At 37.2% G+C, this 19,256-nt stretch overlaps 1 protein-coding gene across 5 annotated transcripts in view; it reads left to right on the top strand.

Moving 5' to 3' along the window:
• LOC110996534 (teneurin-a) overlaps window positions 1-18,999 on the top strand; it is an 80,586-nt gene extending 61,587 nt beyond the window's left edge. For all 5 annotated transcript variants that reach the window (XM_045633067.1, XM_045633068.1, XM_045633070.1 and 2 more), the window contains 12 exons: window positions 5,556-5,720; window positions 6,652-6,826; window positions 7,412-7,654; window positions 8,925-9,152; window positions 9,901-10,091; window positions 10,849-11,084; window positions 11,621-12,331; window positions 12,629-13,032; window positions 13,651-15,536; window positions 16,172-16,325; window positions 16,638-16,992; window positions 17,654-18,999. In XM_045633067.1, coding sequence (XP_045489023.1) covers window positions 5,556-5,720; window positions 6,652-6,826; window positions 7,412-7,654; window positions 8,925-9,152; window positions 9,901-10,091; window positions 10,849-11,084; window positions 11,621-12,331; window positions 12,629-13,032; window positions 13,651-15,536; window positions 16,172-16,325; window positions 16,638-16,992; window positions 17,654-18,645 — 5,740 coding nt within the window. In that variant the 3' untranslated portion in view covers window positions 18,646-18,999. The remainder of the gene's footprint in view (window positions 1-5,555; window positions 5,721-6,651; window positions 6,827-7,411; window positions 7,655-8,924; window positions 9,153-9,900; window positions 10,092-10,848; window positions 11,085-11,620; window positions 12,332-12,628; window positions 13,033-13,650; window positions 15,537-16,171; window positions 16,326-16,637; window positions 16,993-17,653) is intronic.
• The last annotated feature ends 257 nt before the right edge of the window (window positions 19,000-19,256 follow it).

The following is a 19,256-nucleotide window of genomic DNA, read 5'->3' as shown; positions in this document are numbered from 1 at the left end:
AAAAGAGATGACTACTTGTTAATACGATTAAATTTTTAAAATCCCAGTTTTTAATTATAAATTTCATCTAATCAATATTTATTAGAAATCTAAAAGTGTGCTTCAAAATTTATTTAAAAACGTATATTTAGATGATTCACAGACTAATTAAAAATTTACTGTCAAAAAATATTGAAGTATTTTAGCTTAAAAGTATTTGAATAAAGAATTTGTGTTATTATTTGAATCTAACCTCAATGAATCGCGTGCTAAAACCCTTACGTGTTTTACGTTTTAACTTTTAACTTAAAATTGTGATTAACGTATATCGACCATTATAATTTTCACATTTGATTTTTCTTAAAACTGATGTAAAGTATAATTTAAAAAATTATATAGTAATTATTAAAATAAACATTTATAATAATTAAACAAATAATACTTACAACGCTTGAATTATGGTTCTATTGCACGCTGTGACGTCATAACACAATCGACGCCATGTTCATAAACTCTTTCGCGGTAAATTTAGTATTAGATATTATTATATACAATTATTATTCATAATTGAGATGTAGTCAATTATCGTATTTTTTAAGGTACACATGTACACACACGCGCCATCTCAATTCAAATTTTATATGTGGAAACGCCCGCTTTTACGCATGCGCATTGCGCAATGCTGTCTGAGGTTTTGGCGCCATTTTACTTGGTTATAATAGTCGTATTATGTTGTTCTTTATTTGGCGAGAACTAAATAATTCTTACAAAAAGTAATAGCATTTAGAAGATAGAAATATAGTAATAGTAAAACATTTATCATACTCGATATTCTTATTTCGGCGACAAAAATTTTCATGTCCGGTGGTATGTTTTTTTTTAATATTACTCATTAAAAAGTACAATATTAATATACATATACAATAATTATCAAAATTTATTAATTACGTATTTACTTATTACCCAATATATTTAATAGGTACCAAGCGTTTCAAAAATATGAAATGAAATGCGACGTTGCCGCACTTACCGTACTTAGTGTCCGATAACTGGGGCCAAAAATATCTTTGAGATATTAATTAAAGTTTAAAGGATAATCGTAAACATTTAATATGGGAATTTATTACAACATTTTCGGCAATTTTGCATTTTCACACTGAATTATGATATTGATTATAAATGAGATATAATTTATAAAGTAACCAATTGACTTCCGACAATCTTCAGATGTTTAAATTTGTAACCGAAATTAGGGCCAGACAATTTTGAATCATTCGACATTCATAACATTATTACAAAATTCATTGTGTCTAACTTCAGTCATTGGTGTCAGTTTTTACAATTTATTAAATTTGATTAACAGTTTTATAACTTTAGACTCCCAATCGCATACGTAAGTAATTTTATTTACACACATACAATATACATCGTTTTCCCCTTCATTTTCAAATTATTTTTTTTGTGATCGCTTGTCAGCGTAAAGGGAATGAAAATCGTAAACATTACAGTAAATTAACTGCCATCTTAGAACCAGACAATTTTATAGAATCTTTTAGTAAATAGAATTTATCTGTCCAAATGGGAGCTATTCAAAGTAAGTGGGCACCTCAATTACACTCGATTCAAGCCGACATAGTCCTGAAGCTAATGGTGTATTTAATTGGTTCGAACGAGTTCAATGAACCATTGTTTCTTTGTTACATTCTAGTGATAACCCAGCGAAGCCATAGCTCCATTAGCTATAGATTATAAATGGAACTATATGGTTTTTAAATTTAGAATATAAGTCTAACGCAGTTACTAACCTTTTTTGTGCTCTTACGATACTAACATTCTTATTCCCCACAAATTCAACATAAATATTTTTTATACAAACAATTTAATTATTGCTATTAAAATAATTGAAACTTAAATGGGATGTTTTATAGAAAATTGTTAATGAACAGTCTGTAAGTTTTCAAAACATGTAAAATGGGAAATCCAAATTCCAATTAGTTTTAATACATTTTTAAATAGCCCCCTTAACAATTGCCCCTCTGTGGGGCGTGGGCCTCACGTTAATAAACTAGTCTAGCTACAAACCGAACATTTCAATTGCTTTTACAATCAATTGGAGTCTCTGACTGGGGCAGACTAAACCTAGTCCAATTTAACCCCAAAAAGACACAAGTTTGCGCGTTTTCCGCTAAAAAAACACCCTTTGTCGCTACTCCTCTTTTCGAAAACACTCTCCTTAAAGCCACAGCCAGCATTGGAATACTTGGCGTTGACATATCGAACGACGTTCAGTTTCGCGGTCACTTGGAGGGAAAGGCAAAATTAGCCTCCAAAAAGCTCGGTGTGCTCAGCAGGGCGAGACGGTACTTCACTCCGGGCCACCGCTTGCAACTATATAAAGCGCAAATTCGGCCCCACATGGAGTACTGTTCCCACCTTTGGGCGGGTGCTCCCCAGTACCAGCTTCTTCCACTTGACCGTATTCAACGAAGAGCGGTTCGAATCGTTGACGACCAAAATCTCTCCAAGCGGCTTGATCCTTTGGCGTTGCGTAGAGATGTGGGGTCTCTCTGCATCTTCTACCGCATTTACCATGGAGAGTGTTCAGAGGAGTTGTTCGGATTAATACCTGCAGCTGAGTTTCATCATCGGACGTCGAGGCAGAATACGAAATTCCACCCGTATCACCTCGACGTCCGCCGTTCCACAACTGCGCGTTTTTCCAGGCAGTTTTTGCCGCGCACCACCACTCTGTGGAACCAGCTGCCAACTGAAGTATTTCCGAACCAATTCGACTTAGGGTCCTTCAAGAAAAGAGCGTACCAATTCTTAAAAGGCCGGCAACGCACTCGCGAGCCCTCTGGCATTGAGGGTGTCCATGGGTGGCGGTATCACTTAACATCAGGTGAGCCTCCTGCCCGTTTGCCCCCTGTTCTATAAAAAAGTGTAAAAAACAACTTCGTAAGCGAGAAAACTCTATTAATGAGAGTATTTACCGGGTCCCGTCATTTTTCCATTTAGTCATTTTTTACGCGGGAACACAATATAAATGTGATACCTGTATGAACGACGTATGAAAGTAAATTTAAAAACAAGTGCGCGTCTGTTATCGTTATCTATAGTTTTTCTAATCCCGGCAACGCACGTACTAACAATGGGCGCACATGGGCTGCGATGTCTGCCCCTAATGGGATGCCCCCCTATTATGTAAAAAAACATAATACTAGAGTGAGCGTCTGTGAAAAACTTAACAAAAAAGAATCGCAAAATAAATTAACAGAATTTTTATAGTAAATGTTGCTATTATCGTATTTTTATAAACCTCTATATGTCAGACGCCTTCAGTAACTCTGTCAGCTAGAACCGCGTTTATGAGAAACCTCTATCAGAGGAAATGTTAAGTTGGAAATGTCCAAAAGATTATGCTACAACTAAACTTTTGTTTATAGACTTAAAACCCTTATTTCGTTCGCCAATTTTAAGTAAATTTTGGACATTAACGCACACCATGCCTTTATCTTATCACTAACACTTTGTCTGGCTTTGACAACTAAATGTAAATAGACATACATATATATTATAAATAAAATTACAAAAGAGAGTTTCGTCTTCGAGTAATAATAATAATAAGTTAATTATTAGTGCAGCCAATCATAAATCCAAATGGTTATTATTGTGTTAGTTAAAATATTGTTCCACATATTAAATATAATAGAAAAACAGAGAAGGGAAGAAAGAATGAAAGAAAAAGGAAGAGCTGTGCTGGCCTAGCTGCAGCGTGCGCCTCTCAGCTCTGAGGTAGTAGGTTCTTTCTATATGCGCATTGAACATTCGCTTGAACGATGAAGGAAAACATCGTGAGGAAACCGATTTGTCTTAGACCCAAAAAGTCGATATGACTCAAAGGAGACTGATCACTTCTTGCCTATTACATTAACAAATAAAACAAATTCAGAGATTTATCTCATTTGAAATTCATCTAACTTTAAAATCCTTAATAAGCAATACGGTCCATAGTCTCATTCGCGTTAGAAAACTGGTGATTTATCTGTGAAAGTATATTTAAATATTGTTTAAAAACTATGTAAAAAATACACAAACGACAAAATTCTTCAAATATCATATCACATCGCGTGATCCATGTAAATATTAACAAACACGAGAGCTGCCGTGTAATTTCGTTATTATTAATTTTTGGACACGGTTATTACAAATACTTTACACGTATTACGTTTAACGGAAACGATCGGCCATTACCGAACCACGCTTTGATGTTTCTATGTTAAAATTAACGTTTTTATTGGTTTAAGAAATTCCATTATCCCCGTGCGTTCAACTTACGAATTAAGATGGACTTATGACGATAGCAGTGTTTTTTTACCGACTTCAAATAATGTTTAGAAAAATTAAATCGATTTCGAATACTGGTCCAAATTTATATTCCCCCATGTGTTATTCATGGGGCATAGTAGAGATTCTGGTGTGGCTTGAATCCCTTTTCAAGGATTGGATATGTGAGGAGGCATTTCTACGTCTGATATTGGTGAAATTGCTGCTAGACGTCAGTTCAGTTTTGTACAAAAATACATTTATATCCAAAAACTACTGAACTGATTTTAATTAAACTTACACTTTCCTCTGATTTAAATAAGAAATAAATATGCCATACTGTATTATATATTTTACAATTGTAGATATATCATAGTAGGTTGAGAACCTAAAAAGACATTAAAAAAGTAAAATTCAACGAATTATAAATGATTAAAAACTTTGTTAAGGGTCAAAAAATAATAAAAAATATATCTTTTTTACGTTCGTCTTATTAAAATAAAACAGTTTAAATATTTGTTATCGTGTATAATAGCTTATACAGAATGTATATTTTCAATAGATTTTATAGTTACACTTCGCAATCTATGAATTCTGAGATAGTCAAACTATTCGGATGCAAACTGGCAAATCACATAAAAATTACGCTAGGTGAATTGGATACTACACTCTCACATACCTGCGCAGAAACACCCATTCACACACTCACACATTCACTTATACTTGATGTTATATAAGACTTAGTTGTAACACTAAAATTACTTAAAAAATCTGTTTTAAACATGTATCATGTACCACAGGAAAATTGTTACCTAATTACACACAGGGACTCCCTAGTGTGGGGAATAGCGATATATGAGTTTTGTCATAAATAAAGTTTTTATTATTAAGCCATTGCATAGATTTTATCACAGGCTTTGAGCGGCGACTGAATTAAGAAATTCCGTAACGAAAATAATAAACCTAACACACGATGACGTAATTCAGCAGTTTCTTATTGTTATTCAATTCCGTTTGGATTAGTTTTATTATCTACAATCCTTAATTATCACTGTCAAAAATTTCATAGGGAAGTATTTCTAATACAAAGAATTCGACCTAGGCTAGCATCATTAAAACTATCTATTGACATGCCGGTCAATTAAGGTTTTTAAATCGCAATCTTTTGTACCATTACCTCCTAAACAATTTAATCGATCAACGAATTAAATCGTAATACTTTTAGTAATGAAAACCAATGAAAACTACAGGTTCGACGTACTGGTCAATGGAGGTGGAGCCGTCACATTGCAGTTCCAGAGGTCACCATTCAAACCATTACGGAAGACAGTCTTCGTGCCATGGAATCAGATCGTCGTACTTCCACCGGTTCAAATGGAGTTGAGCGATGAAAGCGTCAAAGTACCGACACCAAGGTTAGTCAAATCAAAATTTAGTCAAACGTCAAAATATTAAAATGTCAGTATTTAAAAAATTCAGAATCCAGTAGTTCCCAAATCAATCATGAGCAGGTGAGAACTGGCAAGAATCGCCATTTTAATTCTGTGTTTGTTTTACAGTCAGCATTAGAGTCGCTTCCTTTAAAATCTTTATTTTAGATAACCGCAGATCGAAACATTCACAGTCCTATAATTTCTCAATTTTTTACCTTTTGAGATACTTCAGCTCAAAACTAGGTTACGCTCCTCTAATAGATGCGTTTTGGAAATACCATCTTATTATTAGGCAATTCGTTTAGGATCTAGTTTGTTAGTTGTGGAATAGGCTAACCTACTAACATCTTTAAAACTCTTCTACATAAACTTCTCTAATCCATAATCTTGCTCAAGTTTTTCAAGTCACAAAAAATTTACACCCTGAAGTTAGCTATAGTCAACGTTTTAGTTTTTTTGTGATATTTAAATACATTTTCTTTAACTAGATTATGGTTTATAATAAAACCTTCATTGTATTAAATACCTAGAATAATAGATTTTTTATTTGTAATATTCGTTGTGTTGGTTATACATTTTTTGCACTTTACTTTTCGTATTTTTATTTGTTTTTTTCCTTAAGGTTGCCTGTAAGAGATAGCTTGTTAGCGATAAGGACGCCAATTGCATCTCAAATAAATTATGTTATCATTTTAATGTTAAGTTTGAATAAATAAATAAAACTATGATAATATTCTAGTTACGTTTGTATGTTAAACATTTATAATCCTATTCTAATGTTAAAAGTACTTTAAAAAAATTTTTTTTTGCCCCTTAGTGTAAACACAAAATGAAAAAAAGAACAACGGATCAGTTTCGGAATAAATTCTTCTTAACAGTTTAAAATTTTATCACTTTATGATTAATATTACAGAGCTCCCCCACTTTTGGGCTGGTCCCCAATGCCACAATGGTGGGAATCCAACACGCCGCCGTGTGGAGTCCATGACCACGAGCGCCTAAGACCAGAGGTGGTGGCCATGCCGGCGTTGGCTGCACCCGCTGCTCCTTCGCCTACTACCACCACTGTTATATACCCAGAAGCTCAGGTAATAACCTTAAATATTTCTTTATGTATTTTTTTTTTTTTTATAGAACAGGGGGCAAACGGGCAGGAGGCTCACCTGATGTTAAGTGATACCGCCGCCCATGGACACCCTCAATGCCAGAGGGCTCGCGAGTGCGTATATTTGTAAATAGGGTTTTACTAGATGCAATCCACTTTTGAGCGTTTCTTATGAAAATCTGGTCTCATTTTGTGAATCTAGCTGTGAGTGTTTCTTATGAGACTTTTTGCCGCATACCGCCATTTTGTGAAACCAGCTGTCAACTCAAAGATGACACACCTGACTATTTTTTTTTTAAATGAAAGTGCTGGAGTCAATTTCTCTGGATGGAAATGGAAAACACCATGAAAGTTGTGGTATGCCGACTCCATATTGACAGTTTGAAGAGTTTCCTTTCAGAGTGGCAGAAAGTGGAACTTAATTTAAGTTAACAGTCAATAAGCTAGGCTGTTAATTAAACGCCTAATTAAACTATTTGACTGCGCCATATACATTCTTAGACGTAGTTAATTTTTCTCCGCTTCCATCTCCAACAAATAATTTAATTTTAAATAATATATTTTACAGATCGTCAGTGAATCCATAGCAATACCCGGTTCCTCAGTTAAATTAACGTATCGTTCGTCGCAAGCTGCCGGTTATCTCTCCTGCGTGCATATACAACTGACCAGGAAGATAATACCCGCTGCCCTGACCAGGGTTCATGTGAGGGTGGAAATAGAGGGCTCACTTCACACACACACATACGAGGCGGACCCAGACCTGACACATGTGTTTGCGTGGAACAAGAGGAATGTTTATAAGCAGAAGGTGAGGTTTTTATGATTATGATCAGAAATGTAAGGAAATATATATATACAGTGGCTCCATAATGGTCAGATTGGAAATGATTTTTGATGTGAAACATCAAAAATCATATCAACCGATCAAAACCGATTTCTGGCGTGGCGACACATGCCGTGGCGACGCGTCGCCACGCTATTTGATATACAGTCTAAATGCAGTAGTAAATTTCACATTAAAAATATTTAATGAAAATAATGTTTATTCAACAAATAGTCATCGTTATCTGGAAAAAAATCGTAATATTTTATTTTATCATTATGACATATTTAGGTCCTATCACAATCTATTATTTTCTGCATATTACTTTTACAAAATAATGTCGATGTTTCACATCTGCCAGGCGTCCCGTGACAGCTCACATTTTTATTAATAAAAATATGATACAAATATATTTATATGTCAGAGATTATGTAATAATAGACCATTTGTTTTATTAGAATGGCAACCGCGCAATATCATAGACATCTTACAGGTAAAACGGCAATGTGTCAATTGTCAAATTCAATTCGTTCAGTTGCTTTCCGATCGGCGCCGGCGCCGGACGTGCGCACTGACTGTGTTTAAATATTTAGTAATAATTTCGGACTACGGTAATTGACGCCAATTTTGTAATTATTAATCGCGTTGAATGTAAAACTATGAGTACGTGTTTGTTTATAATCGGAAACGGTTATACTTTGCAATAGATAATTGACTTTAGATATACAATAAATAATTAAATTTCCTCTGAAATTAACTCTTCACTTCTCCTACTAGTTTCGCAGTGCTATCTTTTGCAAAACAGTTTAAATTCTCAAATATTTTTATAGTTTGAAAGAAAATCTCCTCTCGGCTCAGGTCGCCTGCCCTTTTGCTTCCTGTTCTATAAATAATTCTGTTTTCCATTTAAAGTGTGTAAAAACTTATTTTATTTATGTTAATATTTTTGTTTAAAAAAAATATTGTATAGCTTTGTAGGCGGCGGTAGTTAGTAGGTAGTATAGTAGCAAGAAGATCTGGCAAGAAACTTTCCGCCACTCTTTTTAATCTCTAAGTTTTTTTAAGTTTGAACTGGAGCAAATCAATCCCAAGGATTAGGATCATTTAAGTATTCGTCACATTTATAAATTATTATTGATTAATTTACTTTTAAAATCTTTCACTTTATTGAACCAACACAACCCACAGTAGAATACCGTACGACATAATACTGCGAAAGTATATTTCCTTTAGTTTATCTCCATCCCATCTCCAGGTATACGGTCAGGCCCAAGCGAAGATCTCAATAGGATACGAATACACATCATGTTCGTCAATCGTCTGGGAGACGCAGACGGCGACGTTGGCGGGCTTCGACGTCGACATATCCGACATCGGGGGATGGGGTCTGGACATCCACCATCATTACAACTTCCACGAGGGCATCTTGCAGAAGGGAGATGGCGCTTTATTGCATTTGAAGAATTATCCTAGGACTGTTCAGGTATGTTTTCGACGTCCGTAGTTCAACAAGTGAGCGTTTCTTTTCGCCACCAGTTGCCCACTGAAGTATTTACCAATTACATTTAAAAGGCCTCTGGCATTGAGAGTGTCCATGGGCGGCGGTATCACTTAACATCAGGTGAGCCTCCCGCACGTTTGCCCCCTGTTCTTGTCTATATTCAAGGAAAGAGCGTACTAATTCTTAAAAAGCCGTTAACGCACTCGCGAGATCTCTGGCATTGAGATTCCATGCGCGCATCAATTAGCATCAGGTGAGCCTTCTGCCCTCCTGTTTTATAAAGAGATTTTAAAACAAAATAAAGGAGATGGTAGACATCTTTTCAATCCAATAGAATGTGATATTTCGATTCGTATTGCCCCCTGTGGGGCGTCGGCCCCACGTTGAGAAACATTGATCTCAAATAATAAAACGAATGCCCCTATAACGCGTTTTCATCAACGCGATTTTCATCCCTTATAGAACGCGGAGATTTCTCAAGTCTTTTTCATATCATCCACCCATCTTCTGCCTCTCATCTATATTTTAATATTTTCTTAAAAAATCTTTTTCCTTCTGTACCATCTTTCCATACTGTTTTGATTTTTTTTATTCTTTTTCCTAATTGAAACAACAAGAATATGTCTATACAATGCTTATAATCCCAAAAATCGCAAAAAAAATCTTTTATATTTTAAATTGTCCTTGTATTCTTTTAATAGCTAGATAGATAAATCGTTAACATTTCCAGGTGGTAATGGGAACTGGTCTCCAAAGAAGTTTGGATTGCCCGGATCATTGCAACGGGAAAGCCGCTGACTCCAGACTTCTCACTCCGACAGCTTTAACATCTGGTCCAGATGGTTCACTTTACGTTGGAGACTTTAATTTTGTTCGACGTATCACACCCGAAGGCGTCGTAACTACTGTTCTTCAACTACAGTAAGTATTAATACAATACAATAAAATCCTAAATACACAAGAAATTGCAATTCCACTTGAACTCACATAAAAAATCTTATCAAAATTGGTCTAGCTAGGAGGAGTTTAATTTATCAACTCACACACAATATTTTTATTTAGGCCAATTATTTGTATATTCTGAAAAAAACTAGGCTCATTACCATAATAACTTATGTAACCTACCTTTTTTATACCGACATATATATTTATGTATATTATGGTAATGAAGTATAAATAAATAAAAATATGAGGGATTTTTGTATATCCAAGCATTTTAAAATCACCTGCAAATTTTAAATGACTGTCTTAATGGCAGATAAAAAACCAAATCTCGCGTTCTGCAATAAAATAACCTAATTTACATTAAAATTGCTACTTAATAAAGCATCCATCTCTTTCTATCACGGTATAAAACATAATTTTATAGAAAGAGACGATTGTGATTTAATAAAAACATGGTTTTTAACCCATTTACAAATATTGTATGTTGAAATTGATTTACTAAAATAATACTTGGATTTTATAATCAATTTGAACTTCTGAAGGCTTATTTTATATCTATGTATGTTTGTTCACAATTAAACGCTTATCTTTTTTGAGAATCGTCTGTGTCTTTTACTTAATTTTTAGATTTTATTCAAATTACTTACGGAAAAGTGGTTGTCCCATCAAAATCAGTTCATCAGTTTCTTTTGATATGGGGTCCAAACAAATTATATATATAAATAATTTTCAGGACTACTCAAATGGCATACCAGTACTACATCTGCATATCACCTGCCGATGGTTACTTGTACATATCAGACTCCGAGAGGCACCAGGTCAGAAGAGTGATAGTGCTGGACAAAGTGAGAGACCCGACCACCAATTCTGAACCAGTGGTTGGGAGTGGTGATCGGTGCGTCCCAGGTGATGACTCTAACTGCGGTGATGAAGGACCTGCTATTAAAGCCAAGTTGGCCCACCCTAAAGGTTCGTCGATAAAAAATGATTATATTTATTTTAATTTTATATCTATTATTTATTATAATAAAGTATCATATCATATTAGAATCTAAAAAAACTTGAAATTTCGATTATTTATATTAAATAAATAAGTCAATTGCGCTTCATTCTTAGCTTTAGGCCTTAGATTTTTGAATGTTTCATGATCATTTATCAATCCAATAGACAAGTAGGTGGTCAGCCTCCTGCGCCTGACACACTTTTGTTATCATACATAGAAAGCCCATTAGTGCACAGCCAGGGATCGAACCTACGACCTATTTACAGCCAAGTGAACAGTGACAGACAAACCATGTCAGGTTTTCGTTCGCTGTAAAATATACATAAACCTAAGTTTTTAAAATAAACAAAAATCGTAAAAAAATTTTTTTTATTAAATTCATTCACAAGCGTCTTGTCTAACCATTTCTCATTTAACAACAAACATTAATAAAATTTGAATTTGTTAATAAAACACCATTCTCTTATAAATGCAGCAGTATTCATTACGCATTTATCTTCAGGTCTGGCTATAGCAGCAGATAGAACCATGTACATCGCAGACGGAACGAACATCCGAGCAGTTGACCCCAGTGGAATCATCCATACCCTTGTAGGCCACCATGGCCATCATAACCATTGGTCACCCGTGCCCTGCCATGGTGCTATTGCCCCCTACGAAGCCCAACTTCAATGGCCCACCGGCGTGGCCCTATCGCCGCTAGATGGCTCCCTATACTTCATAGACGATAGAGTTATCCTCAAACTCACAGTGGACATGAAGATAAAGGTGGTTGCAGGCCAGCCATCGCACTGTCGACTTGGAAATGACGGAAAGCCGATAGCGAAGTCGAACAAAACGACCGATTTCAGAGAAGACTCGAATCTGGGGACTATTCTGGCGATCGCGTTCGCCCCGAGCGGTATTTTATACGTCGCAGAATCGGACTCCAAGAAGACGAACACGATAAAAACAATAGACCCGTCGGGGAAAATACTGCATTTTGCTGGGAAATTGCAGGAGAATTTGAAGGAACTGAGCTGTGAATGCAACTCGTCTACCGTTATTCCGGTAAATCCGAGGGATGAGGCTGGATGCCCTTGCAGGCTGAGTGTGGTTGTTGGGGATGAGCCGCCGACGAATACGGAGACGCTGTTATCTTCTAATGCCAAGTTCCAGACGATCTCAGCTCTTGCTGTCACACCAGATGGTGTACTCAATGTAGTTGACCAAGGTAAGTTTTAGACTGTACTTAAGTATAGAAATATATTTTTTTTAGTATAATAAAGCTATGTGCCATAAAGAACAGAAGAAGTTTCCCAGAACGTTATCAGGCTGTTTGCCTGTTTTAATAATTATATAGACCTGGAAATATTAGCCTTGATGGTATCCATGTAACTTTTAAAAAAAAGTATATATAATTAGCAGAAAACTCCCTGCGACTTTTCATCAATTTTCTGTAAGTTTTTAAATACTACCCGCATATTATTAAAAAATTATGTACCCTCAAACATTTTATTTTTTATTTTAGGCTCTCTTCACATTCTGGCTCTCAAGCATTACCTACCCTCACACGACGAAAACGGCGAATTCAGAATCCCCTACCCACCGACATCTGAAGTGTACGTTTTCAACCGATATGGCCAGCACATCACAACCAAAGACCTAACATCAGGGAAAACAAGATACTCCTTCCTGTATTCCAAAAACACCAGTTTTGGAAAATTGTCAACGGTCACAGATGCGTCTGGAAACAAAATACAACTTTTGAGAGATTACAGTAACATTGTCAGTTCCATAGAAAATACACAAGATCACAAATTGGAACTGAAAATCTCTGGAATCGGATATTTGACAAGAATCACGGAGAAGGGATCTTCGGAATTGGAGTTTGATTATGACGCTAATTCCGGATTACTAAATAGTCGATCGGGGGTGAGTACAATTTAGATATAGACATAACATTTATTACTAACGAAACACACACAGAAATACACAAAATAATAATTATAAAGAGATAAAAATAATTAAAATCGCTCATAGTAGATTTGATTTTATCTAAGTATTTGATATTTAAATCAAAACACAAAACAGAAAAAAATTAAACGATGAAAATAGACCGAACTAGAACCTAACTAATATCTAATTTTGTTTTAATTTAATCAAGGCAAGTATTATGGAGCCAGATTTTTTTTTATTATATAATAAAATATTCTAAATCAATAATAATCGAACCTGAGATTTTTAATTTCAACTCCTTAAATAAACCGTTTTACTATGAGCTAATGCAGAAATCCGATAAGAGTAAACCAATTCGACTTAAGGTCCTTCAAGAAAAGAGCGTATCAATTCTTAAAAGGCCGGCAACACACTTGCGCAACTCTCTCAATGCGCCCTCTGGCATTTAGTGTCCACGGGCGGCGGTGTTACTTAACATCAGACGAACCTCCTACCCTCCGTTCTAAAAAAAGGGTAGCAGAATTTAATGCAGAAGTTCAGCATATAAGATTTTAATAATAATTACCAAATATTCACATACAACGTTTTGTACAGGCTAGTGACACCGTGATTTACGTCTACGATGAGCTGGGTCGAGTGACGAAAATAATAATGCCGTCAGGGGAACAAGTCAACATTGCGTCCGGATTGGCTAAAAATTATGGACTCGCAGTTACCGTCTCCAATCCTGCCAGCACCATACCAGTTGGAGTAGCCAAGAAATGCGAATATGTCTTACACGGGCAATCGTTCAAGCAAATCACAATCAATAACGGAAAACAAATAACCGAAGGCAAAATATACACGAACAACACTTTGGTACTGGACACGCCCTGGTCCGGCAAGTTTGAGAGTATCGCCGCTGCGAAGCATCCCCTGCTGGAAGCCGCTTTGCCCATTGAGGCGGAAATGCTGAGGATGTGGTCACACCAAACGACAACGTTCGGGGATGCCCTCGTAAACAATATGTACTCTTTGTACACCTTGGTTGGTGATGTCAGGAATCCGCAACAGACACTTAACCGTGAGATATGGGTGAACGACTCGCGAGTTCTAATTATAGAATTTGACCAATTTAAGAGCAGAGAGACATTCTTCAACGCTGATAGAAATCCACTTTTCACAATCTCCTATGATGTCGCCGGATTACCGCTATCTTTCACACCGCACGGCGCGGGGGTTCCTTTGAATATCTCCTATGATCGCTTCTATAGGATAAACGGTTGGAAGTGGGGTGTGACTGAGGAATCGTACAGCTACGACCCGCACGGCATGCTCTCAGAAATAACGAGTCCCCAGGACGGAACTAAGTTCATTTATTACAACGAAGGAAACCTCGTCTCCAAAATATCCTTAGCGAGTCAAAGGAGTTTCACATACAAATACGACAAAGATGGCGGTTTGACGCACGTCATTCTGCCGTCGGGTACGAACCACTCGTTCAGCGTGCAACCGTCGATCGGATTCATACGCGTCACGTACACACCACCTGGCTCTTCCAAGAAGTATCTTCAGCATTACTCGCATTCGGGTGAACTGCTCCAGACCGTTTTCCCCGGGGATGGGGCGAGAATCATCTACCGATACTTCACGACAAATAAGATATCTGAAGTCGTTCACGGGGACGGTCAGACGCAAATACATTACGCAGAAAACAGTGGGTTGCCGTCTGAAATACTGCACGTGGACCGCGAAGTCGACTACCGCTGGGAGTCGACGTACGTTGGAGGATTGCTCGTGGAAGAGAGACTGGATTACGGCGCCAAAACCGGCCTCAGTAACGCGAAGATCATCTACGAATACGACAGCAATTACCGAACGGTGGCAGTGCAGGGACGGATCGGCGGGCAAACTCTAATCCCGTACCACATCGTCTACAACAGCAAGACTGGAGCGCCAGAGGTACTGGGTCAGTTCACCGTTTCCAACCAAAAGTGGAACGAGACATCGGTGTACGACGGTATCGCGATGTTTTCCCGAACTCTTACTGATCAATTCCTGGAGCGAGAGATAACAGTGAACATCCATAGGATGGAAGTGTTCAGGATGGAGTTCTTCTACGATAAACATGGAAGGATCTCCCAAACACGAACGCATACGCGGAATGTGGGCGTGAATACGTACACAAATGTTAAGAACTACACATGGGACTGTGACGGACAGTTGACTGGCGTAGAGGCACAGGAGCCCTGGGGCTTCAGATACGATGACAACGGGAATATGCTGTCAATGACGTATCGGGAAAACACCATTCCCATGGGATACAATGATATGGATAGGATAATTAAGTTTGGCGAAGGGCAGTATAGATACGATAGTCGAGGGCTCGTTTGGCAGAACGCTAGAGAAGAGAAATTCCAGTATAATGCCAAAGGTCTACTTATAAGAGCGACGAAACGTGGAAGATTTGATGTTAGATATTACTACGATCATCTAGATCGGTGAGTACTTTCGAATTTATTATTATTACTTCTTTATGTGTTAAGTTATTTACTACATTTAATATGTATTAGTATCAGAGAAAGTTAAATATACAGTTATAAATAGATATTATTTAACAGTCTAATATATTATATTAATGAAATATAAAATAAGGGTCTAAATTATGGACACCATAAATATACTATAAAGGCGGTAGTTTTGATTTCCATCAAATTCTTAAATACCCTAATAAATCTTAAACTTTTACATTTGTTGTGGCTTGATTAATTGGAGTATCATTTACATTTTTGTTTATATTATTTTTAGATTTTACATAATTTAATTCTATTTTTTGTCTATTTTTTGTTAATTATTCATGCACTCTTTGTACTTTATCCTCTGAAGGTGTTTTCTTTTTATTGTTCCATACAAAGGTTGCCTGGAAGAAATCGCTCGTTAGCGATAAGGCCGCCCGTTGCCCAATAACTTTTGTAACCTCCTTTTTTATATGTATGTTTTTGTATTGTAAATAAACACTTTTAGCCTTTATTATAAATATTTAGAAAATAAAAAAATAATGGCGCCTTTTTATCATATAACATTATAAAAATAACTTAAAATCGGATAAATAAATATTTTTTATGTTTTTTTACAGTTTGTCTACGAGAAAGGATAACTTTGGGAATGTAACACAATTCTTTTACACAAATAAAGCTAAACCTCACGAAGTTAGTCACATTTACTCACCCAGAGAGAATAGATTTATAACATTGGTGTATGATGACCGCGGACATATCATTTATATGCAGGTAAATTATAAACTTTTGCTAATAAAGTGCTGAACCCAAATAAGATTAACAAAGTGATTATATATGCTAAACTTTAATAGTAAATTTTAGTATCGAAAAATTCCATTATAATACAAAAATGCTCAAATGAGGGTAGGCAATGCGACTATCAATAAAATAAAAAACAAAAAAATTTACTCTTTTTAATTTTGTATATTATTGTTACTATGTAGTTTAAGAATATTGTAAATACTATATTTTTGTTTGTTGAAAATAAAATATATTCTGGGTATGGTACCTCCCAAAAATTACAACAAATGACATTATTTTAAGGTGGCTCGTCACAAATATTACATCGCTACTGACCAATGCGGAACTCCAGTGATGGTCTTCAATCAATATGGCGAAGGCATCAGGGAGATGATGAGGTCACCATATGGTCACATAGTCTACGACTCCAACCCCTACCTCTATCTACCCGTGGACTACTGCGGTGGTCTCTTAGACCAGGTGACGTCATTGGTCCACATGTCGAACGGAAAAGTCTACGACCCTCTCATTGGTCAATGGATGTCGCCACTGTGGGAGAGTCTGATGGAAAGAATCCATGATCCAACCCATTTGCATCTATATAGATTTAATGGGAACGATCCTATTAATGTCAGGCCGCAGAATAAGAAGCCAACTGGTAAGTGGATTTGTCATTCATTCTCTACTTAACCCAAGGGGGGTTAAGTAGAGATTAGTTGCTAAAGTTTTTCGTTCGAAATTTAAAACCATTTAAAAAAAGAAGGAACTAATGGCTTCATGCCTGATGTCGGGGATTTTATCTCCAATGAATTGTCTATATGCGCATTTCACATTGGGTCGAACGGTGATAGAAAAACATCGTTAGGAAATCGGCTTGCCTTAGACCAAGTTCGACGGCGTGTGTCAGGCACAGGAATACTAAAATCTGAGGCCCAGGCCTAAAATGGTTGTAGCGCCACTGACTTTTATTATAATTCATAGGCCAATTTCTAAGGAATTCATTATTTGTGGCAGAAAAGACGAGTAACAAATTTTTAGGAAAATTTGTTACTCGTCAATTCTGCCCTGTTTCTTGCCAGAACCAGGGCAGAATGTAAATCTCATCCATTTTTCAACATAAATTCATTACAAAATAATACTTTTCAAATTTTCAAACCATTTTTTGTTTAACACGATATTTAGCAAATAAAAAACATTTATTTCGAAATTTTCGAAAGATGGCAACCTTGCCTCGGATCTGCCTTGGACTGCTAAATAATTTAACGAATAACGTCACGATTATACATACTTGGATAAAACTTTATAATAATCTTTTTCAGACCACTTATCATGGCTCGAACTGCTGGGATATGACACCAAGAGCCTCGCCCCACAGCTGTACCCAGACGAGCTGCCTGGAGGCTCAGTCCTGCCAAGGATCCCTCGCGGCCGACCTTTATGGGGAATGGCACCCGACTCCAGTGGCCCCAGTCTCCCATACGCGACATCCCTACTTCCGAGCGTCATCATTGAATCAGGCTTCCTGTCACACATGTCCAACAAGAGAATAGCCGACTTCAGAAGCCTCTCCATCCCGGCGATGTCCGCTCTCAAGGCGGACGCTCTGGACCTCACTCCAAAGAGAATCGGCTCGGACTCCGAACCACCCTTCGGACGTGGAATACTCGTTTCCAGAAACTCCCGCGGAAGAGCCGTAGTCACCACCGTGCCTTCAGCCAACGCCATCTACCGTGACGTCTACACGTCAGTATTCAATCGATCTCATTTGCTGCCATTCTCCTTCGTCGTCCACGGAGACCAGCAGGACGTCTTCTACTTCGTCAAAGAGGAGACCTGGCGCGCCGCGGACGACAAACAGCAGCTAAAGAGGATGCAGGGCAAACTGAACGTGACGTTCCACGAAGTGACAGAAGGCGGCCGGTCCTACGCCGACGTGAAGATACACGGCCAAACGAGTATTGTAAACCTTCGATACGGAACCAGCACGGAGAGAGAGAAGCAGAGACTCCTCCACCACGCCAAAGCGTCCGCAATCCGAAAAGCATGGCACCGTGAGCGCGAGATCCTTCGGGCCGGAATGGGCGGATCGTTGGATTGGTCGGCTGCCGAGTTGGAAGAGATCCAGAAGGCGGGTTCCGCGGCCGGCTACGAAGGGGAGTACGTTCACGACGTGGCGCGGTACCCGGAGCTGGCCGAAGACCCTTACAACGTTCGCTTTGTCAAGCGGCGCTCGGACCGCAGCGAGCGTCGTCGCCGGAAGCGCTCCGAATGCCCCTCCCCTTGGTGGCTCGCCTGGGAAGAACTCTGCTAGTGACGAGACGTCGAATGCCAAATCGTGTGAATGTCTAGTGTGAGAGAGACGCGTGCGTGATAATATATTTTGTAAATAGTATCTATTAACTGTTAATTGTTGATGTATGTACGGTAGACGCGAATCCCTATCGCTGTGTAAATATGGAATTTTATTTGCAGGGAAGGATGGACCTTTTGAGAGGACTGATATTGAAATAAATGTATTGTATGTATAGATAAGATTTATGTGAATATGAAATTATTTATACTTATTTATCGGTAAAAAAATGCTTCGATCGTGTCCAATGTTCTTATAAATTTAGATGAAGACTATTTGAAAGAATAATAAAAAGGCATACTTTTTTAACCAAAACGATGTTTTATTTATTACTTTTTTTGTTATTTTTATTTACCTTAGAGCTTTAGACAAACGCCTCAAACTTCACCACAGTATGTATAGTATTTTTACCTACTAAATAACATATATTATATTTTTTTTTTAATCTGACACAAAATGTGCTCCGACGTAATTTCCCAGTCCAACAATTTGTTAGGTCATCAGCACCACAGCTCTTGAAGCTTCTTTTTGTTAAACTATTGAATTTCAATAATGCTGGTGAACAACATTTC

Source organism: Pieris rapae, chromosome 22 (assembly GCF_905147795.1).
Source record: "Pieris rapae chromosome 22, ilPieRapa1.1, whole genome shotgun sequence".
Lineage (NCBI taxonomy): Eukaryota > Metazoa > Arthropoda > Insecta > Lepidoptera > Pieridae > Pieris > Pieris rapae.
The sequence above is the reverse complement of the archived record's forward strand: the minus strand, read 5'-3'. Positions and strand labels throughout refer to the sequence as shown.